The sequence below is a fragment of the Typopeltis vanoorti genome, chromosome 15, assembly GCF_054136105.1.
Source record: "Typopeltis vanoorti isolate ZY-2024b chromosome 15, IOZ_Tvanoo_1.0, whole genome shotgun sequence".
Taxonomy (NCBI): Eukaryota; Metazoa; Arthropoda; class Arachnida; order Uropygi; family Thelyphonidae; genus Typopeltis; species Typopeltis vanoorti.
In genome coordinates, this window is record NC_143563.1 from 96,543,300 (window position 1) to 96,558,584 (window position 15,285).

General features: G+C 33.0%; 1 protein-coding gene and 1 pseudogene across 3 annotated transcripts in view; one reads left to right on the forward strand and one right to left on the reverse strand.

The window, feature by feature from the left end:
* The window catches only part of LOC150099008 (uncharacterized), a 105,800-nt gene that overhangs the window by 22,314 nt on the left and 68,201 nt on the right, over window positions 1–15,285 (forward strand). The window contains exon 1 of one of the 3 annotated variants that reach the window (XM_090405868.1): window positions 11,462–11,563. The exons of 1 other annotated variant lie outside the window; for it this stretch is intronic. In XM_090405868.1, coding sequence (XP_090261994.1) covers window positions 11,557–11,563 — 7 coding nt within the window. In that variant the 5' untranslated portion in view covers window positions 11,462–11,556. Of the gene's footprint in view, window positions 1–11,461; window positions 11,564–12,260; window positions 12,328–15,285 lie in introns of those variants that run through there. One more of the 3 variants, XM_090405869.1, reaches the window with a different exon arrangement.
* LOC150099009 (T-complex protein 1 subunit theta pseudogene) lies at window positions 1,062–2,595 on the reverse strand (annotated as a pseudogene).

Here is a 15,285-nt window from a genome sequence, read left to right on the forward strand (position 1 = left end):
GGGGGTTTCCACCATTTCTTTTTGTAAAAATGTCTGATCAAACACAGCAAAGTGCTGTTTTGCATTCTCGGTGTTCTCCACATCCGGGTTGTTTTTCCTCTTCGAGTCACAGTAGAAGCCACTAAGTCTGCGAGGCAAGCGTATTATTATGTCCATAAACTGCGTGTGTTCTTTTGGCCGGTTTGCGAAGTAAAAAATTCTACCACTATGTATGAGACTGACTAACTCGTTTCCAGACGGAAAGCCCTTTTAAAGATTATTCACACAGGATTCGAGCCTATATCTTTCCATTCAAAGGACATCGTCGATGCTGAGCTGGCATCGATTTAAAAAAAAAAAACAATAGCACCGCACGAAGTGGGCCCCTTTTTATTACTTTGAAAGGAACAACATCTAAATACTGCTATCCTAAGAGGGAGAAGAATATATATATCCACTTTCTGTTCATTCCCTTGTAACCTCATTGTTTAGTTTGACCATCTATCCTACAACATTTAAATTTACTTCCCTTGGACAAACTATGGAGTTTCTGACGTAGAGGTGTGTGAAGATTATAATTGCTCATGAGAATGAAAACTTAGGCTACAAATATTACGTGATTATCTCAAGCATTCCAGGAATTGGAAATCACGGCATCTATAGAAATTCCTGTCTATCGTCATGACTACAAAATTCTTCTGGGGGGGGGGGGGGAGTTTTTTTTTGTTCTACACTAGAAGATCGATTTTTATTTTTTTTTAATTTTTTTTGCAACCACAGACTAATCCAAAATTTTTACAAGCCTTTTATTAAAAAATGAGTATCACACATTGTATCCAATATTAAAACTATATGAGAAAAGACAAAGATCTACAAAATCAGATTATGAGATGAAAGATTTTATTTTTTGTTTTGCTAATTACTTCAAGGCAAGAGGTAAATGTGCTGTGAACTGTCTCACATAAATTAGATGCATTTTAGGCAAGGATTCCTCAGATGTAATACAAAATAATACTTCAGACAACCAGCAGTTACAGGTGTTGACATATATTAAAAAATGCGCAACATATAGCGGGAGAAAATCAATCTGCATCATCCCAAGCAGTATTTGTTTTAGGTGCAGGTCCACCTGCAGGTTTCGACATAATGGTCTGGTCCACTTTAAGTATTGTGCATGCGGCATTGGTTGCATATTTAATGGCCCAGTGTTTGATGAGGTACAAGTCCAAAACATCATCATCATCATCTACTACATTCTTTACTAATAAATTATCAACCTCAATATCAATTCCGATGTTTTTGTTTCCTTTCGGTGGGCACTGTACAACTTTGAAATCACTTCTGTTGTCTTGATACCCGAATTATCAGACAACGCACGTGGCATGGCCTTTAAAGCTTCTGCAAATTTTTTAATAGAATATTGTTCTAAACCTAGAAGAATGTCACCATAGGAAATAATTTGTTGGGCTAATTCAACCTCCGTTGCACCTCCACCAGGAACAAATCGACAGCCCCTTATTATTACTGTAGATATCCTGGATTCTTTACTCTCTTGTCTAAAACATACTATTGGAGTGTCACCCACTTCATCAACAAATACTTTATCGCAGAATCCAGTTTCTTCAGGTGTTGGGATGTACTTCTTGGTAAAGCAACAGCAGCAACTGTTTTACATAACCTTCTGACATCAAATTTGAATTTCCAGGAGTCCATATTTGTTTAGATAATGCAATGCCATATCGCCAAATTTTCCACTAGATACTACAACTTTAACACCTGTATCAACTATGGACTTTATATGCTGTTTTCTAATAGGGACTGCATATCACGAGAGAAATTCTTCAGTTCATTTGCTGTCTTGATTAACACTGTTCCCTTTATCTCAGTCTGAACAGTATCAAAAGGACACGTGTACACCATAATTTTAGCATTATTTGTGACATTTCCTTCCATCTGCCTCTTGAATACCATTCCTTGGACCACTTCTGACTTCTGGATTCCCAAAATCTTGCATACTCGTATATTACCCACATTAAAAGCTATCCTTTCAGGTAATATAGAAATGCAGGCCTTTGCAACAAGATTAGATAAGAAGTCTTCATTACCACACTGCTTGCTCATAATGGCAGTTTGGACCCCTTTCACAACTTCACTGTGATTCCTGATATCATTAATTTCAAAACAAGTACAACTTGGAAGAATTTCCAATGCTTTTTTACATGCAAGTTCATAACCTTCAAGAATTTCCATTGGTGTCAAACCCGTGCGAACAAGTTCTTCGGCTTGTTCCAATAATGCTCCAGCAAACATTACAACAAAGTTAGTTCCATCTCCAATTTCTTGTTCTTGCATTTGAGAAGCCAATTTTTGCTGCAGGATGCTGAACTTCAAGCTCTTTAATGGTTGTTGCAGCATCATTAGTTACAAACAGATATTCTAAATGGTTGATGACCATTTTATTCATGCCATTTGGGCCGTATGCCCTTCGTACTGTTTTAGACAACTGTGAGCAAGCTTCGATGTTGCGAATACAGCTTCATCAATACCAAGAAAATGTTTTGATCCATCTTTCAACATCTGAGAAAATCCAGGGGCTTTTGGAACGTGAAGAGCCATTTCTTACCCTATAACTTTTAACACAAACACGTTTTTACACTCCAAAGAATTGGTTCAACCGATAATAATAATAATAATAATAATAATAATAATAATAATAATAATTTCTGATGCTAAAGATTCACATCGTTATTGAATCCTGCCATTTGTTTCTAATTACACTATTGCAGATACTATCCAATAAACTACTTTAGAAACCAATATTCTGGAGTGTAATGTTCTTGAATGATTTGCCTTTTGAGTATACAACAATAAATTCTCCACAAAAGACAGAATAAATAACACAAAAACTATAGTCGTTTTTTAAATACATATTGAACTGGTAATTTTTGTATTATATTTTAACATTATGCCCTCGGCAGCCAAATGACAAAGTCATGATTTTTTAAAAAAAATAAAATAAAATAAATAAATAAATAAATAAAACTGTCACCCTAAAATCGTCCATTTTGCAAGATCCTCTAAGATATACGATAGTAAGATGAATTTACAGACAATAATCCGCCTACAGTTATCATCATTATGAGCTTGCAACCCCCTCCCCTAGGTGTGTGTCCCTTTTCCTCACTAAACTTGACTTTCAGATTCAGTGAAATGCAATTTGTTCCAGTGTCCTGTGATCCCAAACATGATATTTCATGCTCTGATTCCTATTGCATTGTCATACTTAAATTCTTATCGGTACAAATAGGAGGTAGTTATATTCGTTCTCTAGCAACAGCAGTTGCTTCAAGAATCAAGTTTCTCGTTGTTATCAGAAAAAGAAAACTTATCTGTCTAGTGCTAATAAAAATTTCATTATTTTCTGATATTTCAATACCTCAATCTAAAAATAACGTGTACCTTATTTGATTTTATTTTTTTGAGACAACTCACTCGAGAAATAGAATCACTGAGTCAAAGCCTTGCTACCATACTTCGAAACCCCATAATGTTGAGGAAGGTCCGGGTGGCAGCTCAGGGCCCTCTTTTAACTTCCTATATTCATGAAATTTTCTCAGCATTATAGACACAAAGAAGAATTTAGAACAGCTGAAAAATAATTAATTTATTTGTAGTCAGATATTTTGATGCCCGCTAAACTGTCATATATATATATATATAATATGATAAAATAAAATAATATTTACTAAGTTCCTTATAAGGACTGGCTTAAAGGAGCGAAGCAAGAATGCTTTTCATCTTCCCCGTTATCTGTAGAGGAGAGTGTAGAGATAAAGTGTTATTGAGCTATTGAGGCTCTGATCATGGCAGGAGGGTAACAGCAACAGCAGAACCTCAGTTAAACTTTATTGGCTACAGCATTGCCATCCATTACCCTCCAAGGGTATTAATCACCGCATCTCACGGTCGATTCCCCTCTTTCATCCCATTTACTAAGTTCCAATACTCTTTTATTTGCTTATTTTAAATAATGCTAAATAAGAGAAAATGCATTTTTTAAATAAAATGACTCAATATATAAATAAATTTATAAAATTACTGATTATAACTTTATATTTCATAACAAATTTAAGTTCATTTGTTTGCTTTGATGCAAAAGCAAAAAAAAAAACTCAAATTAAATAATAATAATAATGAGAACAGAAATATTTCTAATTTTATTCGATAGATGGCGCTCATCTAAGACTTTTTAAGGCATACAGCGAATGTGTACTCAAAAAATTTAATTAAAAAAAATTAAATACCATAATTTAAGATGATAATTTTAATAAATTAATTATATTTTGAAATTCTATATTCTGATTAGACAGGAAATTTAACTTTTCTAAAATAAATTATGCAAACTTTCTAAAAATCACATACACCTTAAATAGTTATCTACATATTAAGTATATTTATTTTTCGTTGGATCTCTGTTTTAGGAAGAAAATGGTTAATCGATCGTGAGATGCGGTGATTAAGATTAATATCCTTGGAGGATAATGGATGGCAATGCTTGGAGGATAATGGATGGCAATGCTGTAGCCAATGAAGTTCTAACTGAGGCTCGGCTATTGCTGTTACCCTCCTGCCATGATCAAAGCATTAATAGCTCAAAACACCTTATCCCTACACTGTCCTCTACAGATAACGGGGAAGATGAAAAGCATTCTTGCTTCGCCCCTTTAAGCCAGTCCTTATAAGGATTCAATTCTTTGTTTTAATTATTTGGCGAATCAAGAAATGTAATGTAATGCAAAATCAAAAGAAAGCTATTTCTATTTCTAAGTGCATAATTTGAATGGTGCCTATCAATTTTATTGGGAGATAAAAAAATGAATTATTAATATCAATTTTTTTTACTTCTAAGTATTAACTCTGAATTCAACGCTGATCATTATGAATTAGAATTAAAATTAACAGAAAATAATTCTTTATAGGTAGCGCTCATTAGCTGTATAGTTTGGAAGATAAATAGGATTTAATTCTACGAGGTCTTATCTTTCGCCTTCAGATGTCGCTAATTGTTTCATATTCAAAATAATGGATTGAACCAAAAAATTTCTTAGGACAAAATGATCCATTGAAATTTCGTTCTGTACATATGACATTAACTGCGATTGGAGTAAGTATATGTTGAACGCAATTGTCAATCAAAAAAGTTCTGATGCAGATTCTTTAAAAAAATCCCATCTTATGCTCCTGTCTATGGTTTTCTGCGCTCCTTCTATCTGTTTTTCTTAAAGTTAGAAAAACAAAATACACATTAAGCGATATTTAACATTCAAAAATTAGTTGCGTGGGTTATTAGTGGCGTGAACCAAATATTCCCAATCGCACTATAAAATCAACCATAAAATCAGCTTACATCCCATTTAGCCACTAGGAGTCGCTGCATTATCGAAAACACGCACGACATGCATTCACTACTTCTCTCATTTAAAAATGCGCTTTCCCTCTGGATGTCTTCCCTCCCTATTGCACGAAACCGCTACTACCTGGGAGGGCACGAAAAACAAGGTGTCTAACTGGCCCCTGTTTTCACATTACTTCAATAGTTGACTGGCTTTCGAGTGGGGGGGGGGGAGATGGGTGGAGGGGAAAAGGAACAAGCTAGAGGAAATGATTGCATTTTGGAACCAGAAAAACTAGTCTTAGAGAACTCTCGGCATGAAGAAAAGGGAGAATCTGGACGATAAGACACCAAACTGGAAAGCGGGTAACGAATTTTAACAAAGAAAACACAAAAGAAGGTTAAAAGCATGATTTTGTTGTCATTGTTCACTTGACTTTATAAAACCAAGTTCTAACATTTGATAAATGTATTTTATTATTGAAGTCGTGCTGATTCACCTTGATAATAAAATTGCTCAGTTGTTCTGTATTCGTTTTTAACTTTATATAATTGACAGATTTGTAACTTCGAAGTTAGCATCCAGTTTAACTAATTCATCTATAAAAGCTTTTGAATTATGGCAACAATTAAAGAGACTATCTATGCAGCTAAGTTTTGGAAATACAATAATATAGTATTTGCTCTCCTATAATCAACTGCTCGTGTTTTTCATCACATAGCATTGTTAGTTTAGCAACAATTAGAACCGTTTTACAATCACAATTAATGTTATCAATTGTGATTTACATTACAATGTAGAAACATTTTATTTTTAATATGTATTCTTCTTTATTAGAAGTATAAAATAAAACAATTTCCACCAAGTCCTTATAAGGACTGGCTTAAAGGGGCGAAGCAAGAATGCTTTTCATCTTCCCTGTTATCTGTAGAGGACAATGTAGGGATAAGGTGTTATTGAGCAATTAAAGCTCTGATCACGGCAGGAGGGTAACAGCAATAGCTGAGCCTCAGTTAGAACTTCATGGGTACAGCATTGCCATCCATTACCCTCCAAGGATATTAATCACTGCATCTCAAGGTTGATTATCCAATCTTTCTCCTCCTCCAATTTCCTCCAATAGGGCTTCATAAATTATTTATATTCTATCTTTAATTTAAATATATTGGCGTATAATATTTTCTAAATTTAACTTTGTGTTTTTTCATTTACTCTTAAATTTTAATAGGTTTTAAAATATATATTTTAGATCTTCAATTTTTTTATAGAAAAAATGTCGAAATTATATGCTTTTTGCAATTTTTCCTCCTCATACCTCCAACCACCGAATCATGAATATTTCTAAGAAACCAAACCACTGCCACATAAACGACGCTATATTTTCTCATCAAACACTTAGGATGACAACACCCACATTACTCCTCCTCTATCTTCAACATATTTATAGAAGCCAATAAAATAGCCTTTGATTTTAATCATTGCTGTCATAATAACTGCAGTGTTCTCTGGCTATAGCTCAATGTGTCTCGTTACATGCAAGGGAAAACCCAAGCCAAATTGAGGGATGTTTTCCACTTTCCCCCATCCATATTTCCGGCTTGTGTTCTATCAAGTGGTTCATACGTTCTTAGAGAGTTTGGCGTTTGGCTAAACAAGTAACAGTGATTATCTCGTGAATTTTACAGCTTTCTTCAAAACGCGTACTAAGAGTGATGTAGCACCGAGGCTAATGGTGGCCATTACTTTCGATTAAGTTCCATTAGTTCCAATTACGATCGGGAATTTGCTAGCGCTCCAATAATTAAATCTCCATTAAATTAGAGTTTTAATTTGCAACTTGTTAATTGGGACATTTCGTAATGGATCTCGCTTAATATACTGTAAGTTATACGAATTGCAGATTTGCTAATGAAATTTTTGTGATCAATGAGAAGACACTCACATACGCACACACATAAAAAAATTAAAAAAAATTAAAGCCCTAAAAGTACTTTTGATGTTACTCTTTTTTCCGAGATCAGGACTAAGTTTTTAAGTCCTCCTGAGTGAAATATTTCGCTAAACATACTGTAGGAATTTCTAAAAAAAAACCCTCATTAATTGATAGGTTCCTCGTTATTTCTAGTTTTCACAGCGTTTATAATATAAAGATCCTAAGTTAGCAATAATTCAGCACAAAACCATAGCTCTGTGCTCTTCAAAAACTAATTGGCGTTTCTCTCATTATTGAGCTCATATTTGCTATACTTTATAATTGTTAAGTTTTTAAACGTAACAATTATCGACCTATTTTTTGAACAATAACAAAATTTATTTGATTCTTTAGCCTTTTTACACTCATTGTTAAGCTTCGTTTATCGTCATACAATTACCAACACACATTACAGTGTACAAAGTAATCTTCATATGATTGACAACTTTTCTTATACCTGGACCACTGCCGATTTTGGTTATACACGTGATAGATAAATTTGCTTATGAACTGTTTGACATCACTGTCTTATGTTATAATAAGACACAGTATAATATTCCTGGATACTACATATACTAATTCTTAGAAGCGAGAATGTGACAAATTCATTGTAATTGCTAATTCACATTAGATTAAATTTAATTACTTATTTTATCTGAATAATTCATTGGCTTGACTGGCTTTTAATAACTGACACTATTTTAACTGTTTAGCAGTACAGTGTCTTAAATATCTTTAATTAACTTTAAGCATATCTGAAGTGTCTAAGATATCTGTTATCTTAGGACAACTTTAAGACAGTATTAGACTATTCTATTTAAAATCGACGGTATACTAATTCTTTTTGCCAAATAAATAAGTATAGCAAATGGACTGGTAGGCGACTTAATAAATACTTCTTTTATTTTTATTTTATTTTTTTTTGTTTAATTGAGAAATAAAGACAACAATCAAACAGGAATAGTTAATTGTTCAACTATCTATAAAAATCAAACAATACTGTTGGATTAGGGGAATAAAAAACAAGCAAATAATCACGGAATATTTGTTATTTAAGCAATAAAATATAACATCCTATTGTTTTTTAAAAGAAAAAAAAATAGCAGGAAATTAGGAAAACATTCAATTTCCAGAATACAATATTTCATTACTATAATTATGTTCACATAATCATAATTCATCAGCGAAGATATCACAACTCATACATTTGCTGTTTATTATCAAAATATTAATCAAATTACGAATTATCATCAAATAAGTCCAGATTTTTTCGTAAGCATTTTTTACTTTATCTTGATTTATTTTAATTGTTTATTCTTTCTCTCCGTTGTAAGTAATAAACAGTTCCCCCAGCAATATGCATTAGAGAAAACAAATGAGAAATAAAATAAGCAACTGAAGTTGAAATCTTAGGGACACGATTTATTCCGATCGGACGGTATATCAAAGGTTGCAAATAAGAGTCTCTGATGTCTACGAAATGTGCCTGACCTCCGCAATAACTTGTGCTTCCCATCGATCGTCGTAACCAACTCCTAAGCACCTGGAAGTGGTCACGTGGAGACCCGACCTCTTATCTCAAAACCTATTTGGCCCAAGTAGTATTGATTTATCGATTGAGCGATTTAATAAGCAAGGTTTGTTTCGGCAAGATTAGATGAAGATCTTTCAACGCGCTTCTAAAGGACATAGGTCACTCAGGATATAGCCAATGCCATTCTCGGGTGCTACATTTGGCTAGCGCCATTATCATTCTTTTGTCTGGCTTCCATTTAGTTTTGGCTTTTTTTTTTTTTTTTTTTTTTTTTTATTAAATAACAAAAGGAGGCGGAATTCAATTCTCGATTTAATAACAATGATCGTGAATTGCTTTGGATTGTTTGTTACATTCACAATTAATGGAAAAGTTTGATAATATATAAATCTTTATAAATATTATTCATGATATTTTTGCTTAATATCATACTTACTTGAAAACCTGACACAAATTTCACAGGATGTATTATTACAAGTAAGTTTTTTTTTTTTTTTTGGGGGGGGGGGAGAAGGATCGAGTCCTTGACTCTTTATCCATTCATCTGATTGAATGAAATGTGTGGATGGGTTGTTATTGAGCTAAAAGCTCTAGTTATGGCTGGGTAACGCAATAGCCTTTACATTACAATTAATCTGATCATGGCAGGAAGGTAACAGCAATAGCCTCATCCATTACCCTCCAAGTAGGTCCAGTCTTCTCCTTGCCTACAATGAAGTGAAATGTTCTATTGATGAATATATAATATTTAACAGAAAAACAATTTGATGTCAAATTGGAAGACTACTATATTTATGTTATTTTTAGTATTATTATTAACAAATAGTGCTATTTACGATATAATAAATGTTGTATATTTATCATAACGTATTATATGATAAATGGCAATGTAATGAAAATATAATTAGAAACACTGAAAGAAATACAGATATTGGAGTGAAATCAAGAAAATTATATTTATTTTAAAATTATAATGACCATTAATGTTGCCGTCAAAATTTTAATGCATTAAAAAGTACTCACTATTGTAACTACTTGTAGTTACAATAGTGAATACGGCTTCGAACCGCTTATTTAGAAAGAAATTTAACGGGATGCTAAATCTCTTTTCCTATTGGCTAAATATAAGCATTACTCTATGAAAAACAAAGGAACGCCTAAATATATTATTATTGTTATTGCTGATTATTCTAAAATTGTATAACTATGTAATAAATGAACAATTGTACGACAAATACATTTAGTTGTTCACGCAACCGCATAGATTAACTCGAGAAAATAAACCATGGGTAAATATGAATAAACCATTTCCAATGAACTCACTATTTCTAATATATATAATTTTTAATTAATGAAAATGCTAATTATTTAGAGAAACTTAATTACGTATAAGCTGTTAAAACGATATCAACAGTAAAATGTTATGGATCACTTCTTATGTTAGTTAAGTGAAGATATACAGAGGGTTTAATACGTGTACAACTTAAACTATAATTCAACAGAATTCTCAGTGTACAGCCCATGTATAATAATAGTTTATGTACTAACAGAGTTTTTGTTGTGTAGAATTGCTATAAAAATGCTTTCAGTAATGAAACGTGTAAGATATTTTTGTGGCGAAAAAATGTCGATAATGTCTTTGCCAGGTTTTGTGAAAATGCTTCATTATTTTACAAATTTTGGGAAAAAACAAAACAGAAGTTGCTATCTGACGATCTGCAACACCTCAACAAATAGTTGAGTATTGTTCAGACAGTTTAACAACAATGAAGAGACAGATTGAACGCTATGCCATTATTGCAGTGGCTTGATATATAACGCCACTTAACTATTGTTAACAGGAAATTGCAACTGACATATGGGAAACTATTTAGCTGATATAATAATGGATCAAGCTCGACAGAACTGCTGGAATGATATTACAATAAAGCCACCAAAATTTGAAGGATAAATGTCTGTTTTAAATGCATATAATTCTTTATTTCAGTTTATATATAAGATATTCGATAATCATAATAGTATCGTAGATTTTTTTCGGGAGACAAAATATTTCAACCGAAGCATTGATTATGTGTACCCAAGAGTTTTTCCAGTAGTTCACAATTATTCTGTTTTTCTATTTCTGAATTAAGGTATGCTAAAAGTACACATTCGAACGAAACAAAAGTTAATGTCTCACATTACGTTGAGTCCATTAGGCTTAACAACACTTGCAATATTCGTAGATGTGCGCCTTCGTACACTTAAATTGTGTGTGAATCGTAGTCTCCAGAAGCTATTGCAGGACATCTTTTCATGCACTTACATCGGCGTGTCAGCACTCTTCACCTCACCTGTCAGGGAAAATTAAGGCTCGGGCAATTGTCGGTTAAGCATTAATATCTGCCACAAAAGATATTTGGCGAGTTAACGTTTTTCGCCGCCGACACTTATGATTGGCTGGCGGTTCACTCACGTGACATAACTCTCTCTCGCTAGTCTCTCCATGAATATGTCATTAATAAAAAAAAAAAAAAAAAAATTCTCAAGCAGATCGACAGTGCTGGAATCACATGCAAGCCGTAGTGGCAAGACAGGTGAGTGCGACGCTCGTGCCGGTTCGTTGACGTACATGGCGACGGATTGGAAGAAACAGGCAACGTCTGCGCCGACAGTTGCGGCAGGTAGCAACAGCTGATATGCCAGGTAATTTAAGAAATTTATGGTGAATCATAAACGTCTCTCTCTGGCCTCCGAAATGTTGACCTCACGTCACTTGCTCCGGTGGGACTACAGCTAACACACCACCGCGTTCTTCCATTTTTATGGCGACCCTAACTGTCAGTCTCAGCAGTCTAAACACGCGTTTCACTCGTAAATAAGATTTAAATGCGTGATAAGGCTTTATTGCTCTCTACTGTTACAGTCGTCCGCCACTAGAGTAAGCCACGATAACTTCCTCTCTATGTACGCCACTTAGGCCTCAACTGAGGTGTCGCTTTTCTCTGTATACAATAAATGTAGATTCCTCTGTTTCGTCAGGAGGGGAGGGGGGACACGTGACGTTCTATATAAGCAGAAAAAAAAAAAAGACAACAATTTCGAGAAATCTGCAAATAATCGTTGCTATAGTTACCTTTCCTTTCATTTCAACAATGGAAGCACGCGTTTAATGCAATAATGATGATGTCTGGAACACGTGGTCACCACCATTGGCTCTTCAAGAGCACGGGATATTCCAACCAAATGCAATAAAAGGCTATTTCCAGCTAAACTTACAGCGGGTTTCCCGTTAGAATCAAAGACGGCAGTAACTCCCGCAGAGCTTCGTGAGGGGGGTGAGCTTGTTGAAAAGTTCCTAAGATCTTTTGCCATGTCTTTTACAGCCCTTAAAGTGCACGTCCTGGGATGTTTTACAACTCCTGACGCAACTCTGACGAGAACTAACAGTTAACAAGACAGTTAAAAGGGTGAGGCTCTAAGATGTCTTTTTTTAGCCTCTTACGACAAAGATATCTTGTTCTTTTGTTAGTCTAAGAGCATTTCGTGTGTACAATTAAGCCGCCATTTACAATAAAGGAATGTCACCTAATGATCTTAAAGAATTTCGTGCTTGATCAGAAGGCTTTCCTCTTCCTGTTCGTTGATAAAAACAGATAATACTAGAAAAAAAAAAGACTAGTGAAACTGTTACAGTTCTTTTTTCCCCCCTATATTTCTACGTTATATTGTAGTTTGTTAGGTTTACGTAAGCTGAGTTAGCAGTATGGTGGAAATGAAAACTAGGCTTAAAGGGACGTTAGTTCATTTGTCATGCGAACCTACCAAATAGGCTTATTCTTAGGCTTTATCAAAGAATTATCATTATATTCAAGAAATATGCTTTATAAATTAGGATAAATTAAAATGTTATGACAGTTTATGGAAGTGCATATACTCGAAACAGTAAGGTGTTTTGGCGCATGCAGTTTCTTCGATAATAAAAAGAAGTAGAATTATTATTATTTTCTGGATTGCTTTTCTAAGTTTCAAATTATTTTCAATTAAAATATTGTGATGTTGTGTTAATAATCTAAAATGATAATAATAATCAACATTAGTTAGCTGTAATTAATAATTTCGGGATATGACACATAGAAAAGACAAACTCTCATGCTTGTCAGGTAGGTACTTCCCCACTTATTTTCTTTCTTTCTTTCTTTTTTTTTTTTATTAATGGATCCAACTTTAAAAGCAAGAGGATAGATTATCCTCTTGCTTTTATCTTATTTTATCTTATTATCTTACTTTTATATTGCTTTTATCTTATTGCGTATATTATAGATTTATCGCTTTAAGGATACATTACATTAATAGCTGTCAAAAATTTGCTCAAAAATATAGCATTAATAGCCTTATAATTGCTCAAAATGTAATCAAATTTTTGCCTTTAAATTTGCTTAAAATATAGTGAAATTATTCCCTTAAAAGTTGCTCAAAATGTAGCCTTAAATTATTGCTTTACTGATAAGTTATTTCTATAGGCCTTAAGATTTCACTGCAATTTAGAAATGCTTCAGTGTTGAATGATCTTCTTGCAAACTGAATCTTTTTTTTCATTGAACACATTTTAATACCAGTGTAGCATCGTATAATACTTTTATTATTGTTCTAGAATTTTAAAAAAATATTATTACTGTAAATGAAATGATGTTCATGGATGATAGCATAAGTAATTCTTATCTTTTCGGCACTTGAGAGTGCAACAAATAAATAAATAAAAAAAACACCGAAATAATTTTTTGCTGGACGCTACTTGCACTGTCGCTAAAATAACTTATTATTACTCAAAATTAATATTAATATTCAATAAAAATGTCGAAATTACTCAGGTTCAATAATGTAATCCCACAGTATATACGAGTGTACTGAAAAGTTGGGATAATCGCCATGAAGAAATTGAAGTGTCTGACATGTCTTCTTATATATCCTAAAAGAAAAAGAACAAATTATTACAATTTGATGAAACATGGGTTAAAGAGTTTTAAGATATGTTCTTTTTTGGGATTATATCAGTTGCTTTAATATCATTTTTGTTGTAGATGTTTATCAGAACTTTTCAGTCCCCCCCCCCTTTAAGAAAGTGTTTGGCTAACTTAAGAACCATCTTTTCGACAATGTTTGAAATCAAAATACCAAACCGTATGTTGTTTGTAGTAAATAACACACAAATGCTTAGAAAATTACTTTTTTTTTACGGTTAAAGAAATCCAGACTGTTATCATTTGTGTAACTGCTATTTCTTTAATGTAATAAAAAATGACTTTCTACAAGAAGCAAATATTACACGAAACCTCGCCTTTTTTAATGTTATATACCATTCCATGTCGATTCATGGAGGAATCTATTTTATAGCCTTGGATTTTAAATGTAATATCCGATGAACACCATCGATGTTCGTTATAAATGAACCACGTTAGTGAGTTGTTAAGTAGATTTTCCGAAAGGCTTATCGAATCAAATGCGAATAGGCGAGGCTTAGGAACCGAACAGATAAACGCCAATGGAATCAAAAATGATCAAATTATTTAGCTAAGCGCCGTTTTCTTAAAATATACATATACGAAAGGAAAGAATGGGGATATAGAATTGTTTATTAGCATAGCTTAATAAAGAATTAGTAAACATCTTGAAGACAGGTTTATATTGATGAGCTTAACAACATGACATTTCTCAGAGCGCATAGTTGTAGTTAAATCAGAGATCAATGCAGGAATTAAAGCTAAAATTGTAGCTTTGCAATATTTAAGTCAGTAACCGTTACATTCTAGAAATCGAAATAGGATTTTTTTCGTCTCTCTCTTTTTTTTTTTTTTGTAGAAATTTCTGATAAATAGTTAAATAATGTTACTGAAACGTAATTGATACAGAACATTGTGTTATATCATGAAATGTGTACTATAACTGATCGCGCGTAAGCTTCAATTGAATCTTTTGAAAATTATATGTAATATTTGCTTCTAATCATATTTTAAAATCATAATTTTTGAACCAAATGGTTCACTTTTTTTTTTTTTTTTTTTTTTATCGACTGGAAATATTATCAACAATCGAGATATTGAACTGGTTTAGCAAATGGCTTAAATGTAAGATACAATATTCCATGTATTGCCACCGATACAATAAATTATCATATTTACAATGCATATGAATTTCAAGAATTCTTCACAAGGCAAGATGGTAACCAAAAAAAGTCATTCCCGCAAAGATTTTCAGATACTTTTAAAGGCAGTAGTACTTGTATGAACCTACAGGTTGAAACCTTTTATAAATTAATATTAAGAACTATTCCCTGTCATTTAGTTATAAAAATAGTTGTTTTAAAAAACTTGAATTGAAAATTACACCATAACATGACTCAGTCTCTCTCTCTCTGTCTCTCTCTGTTT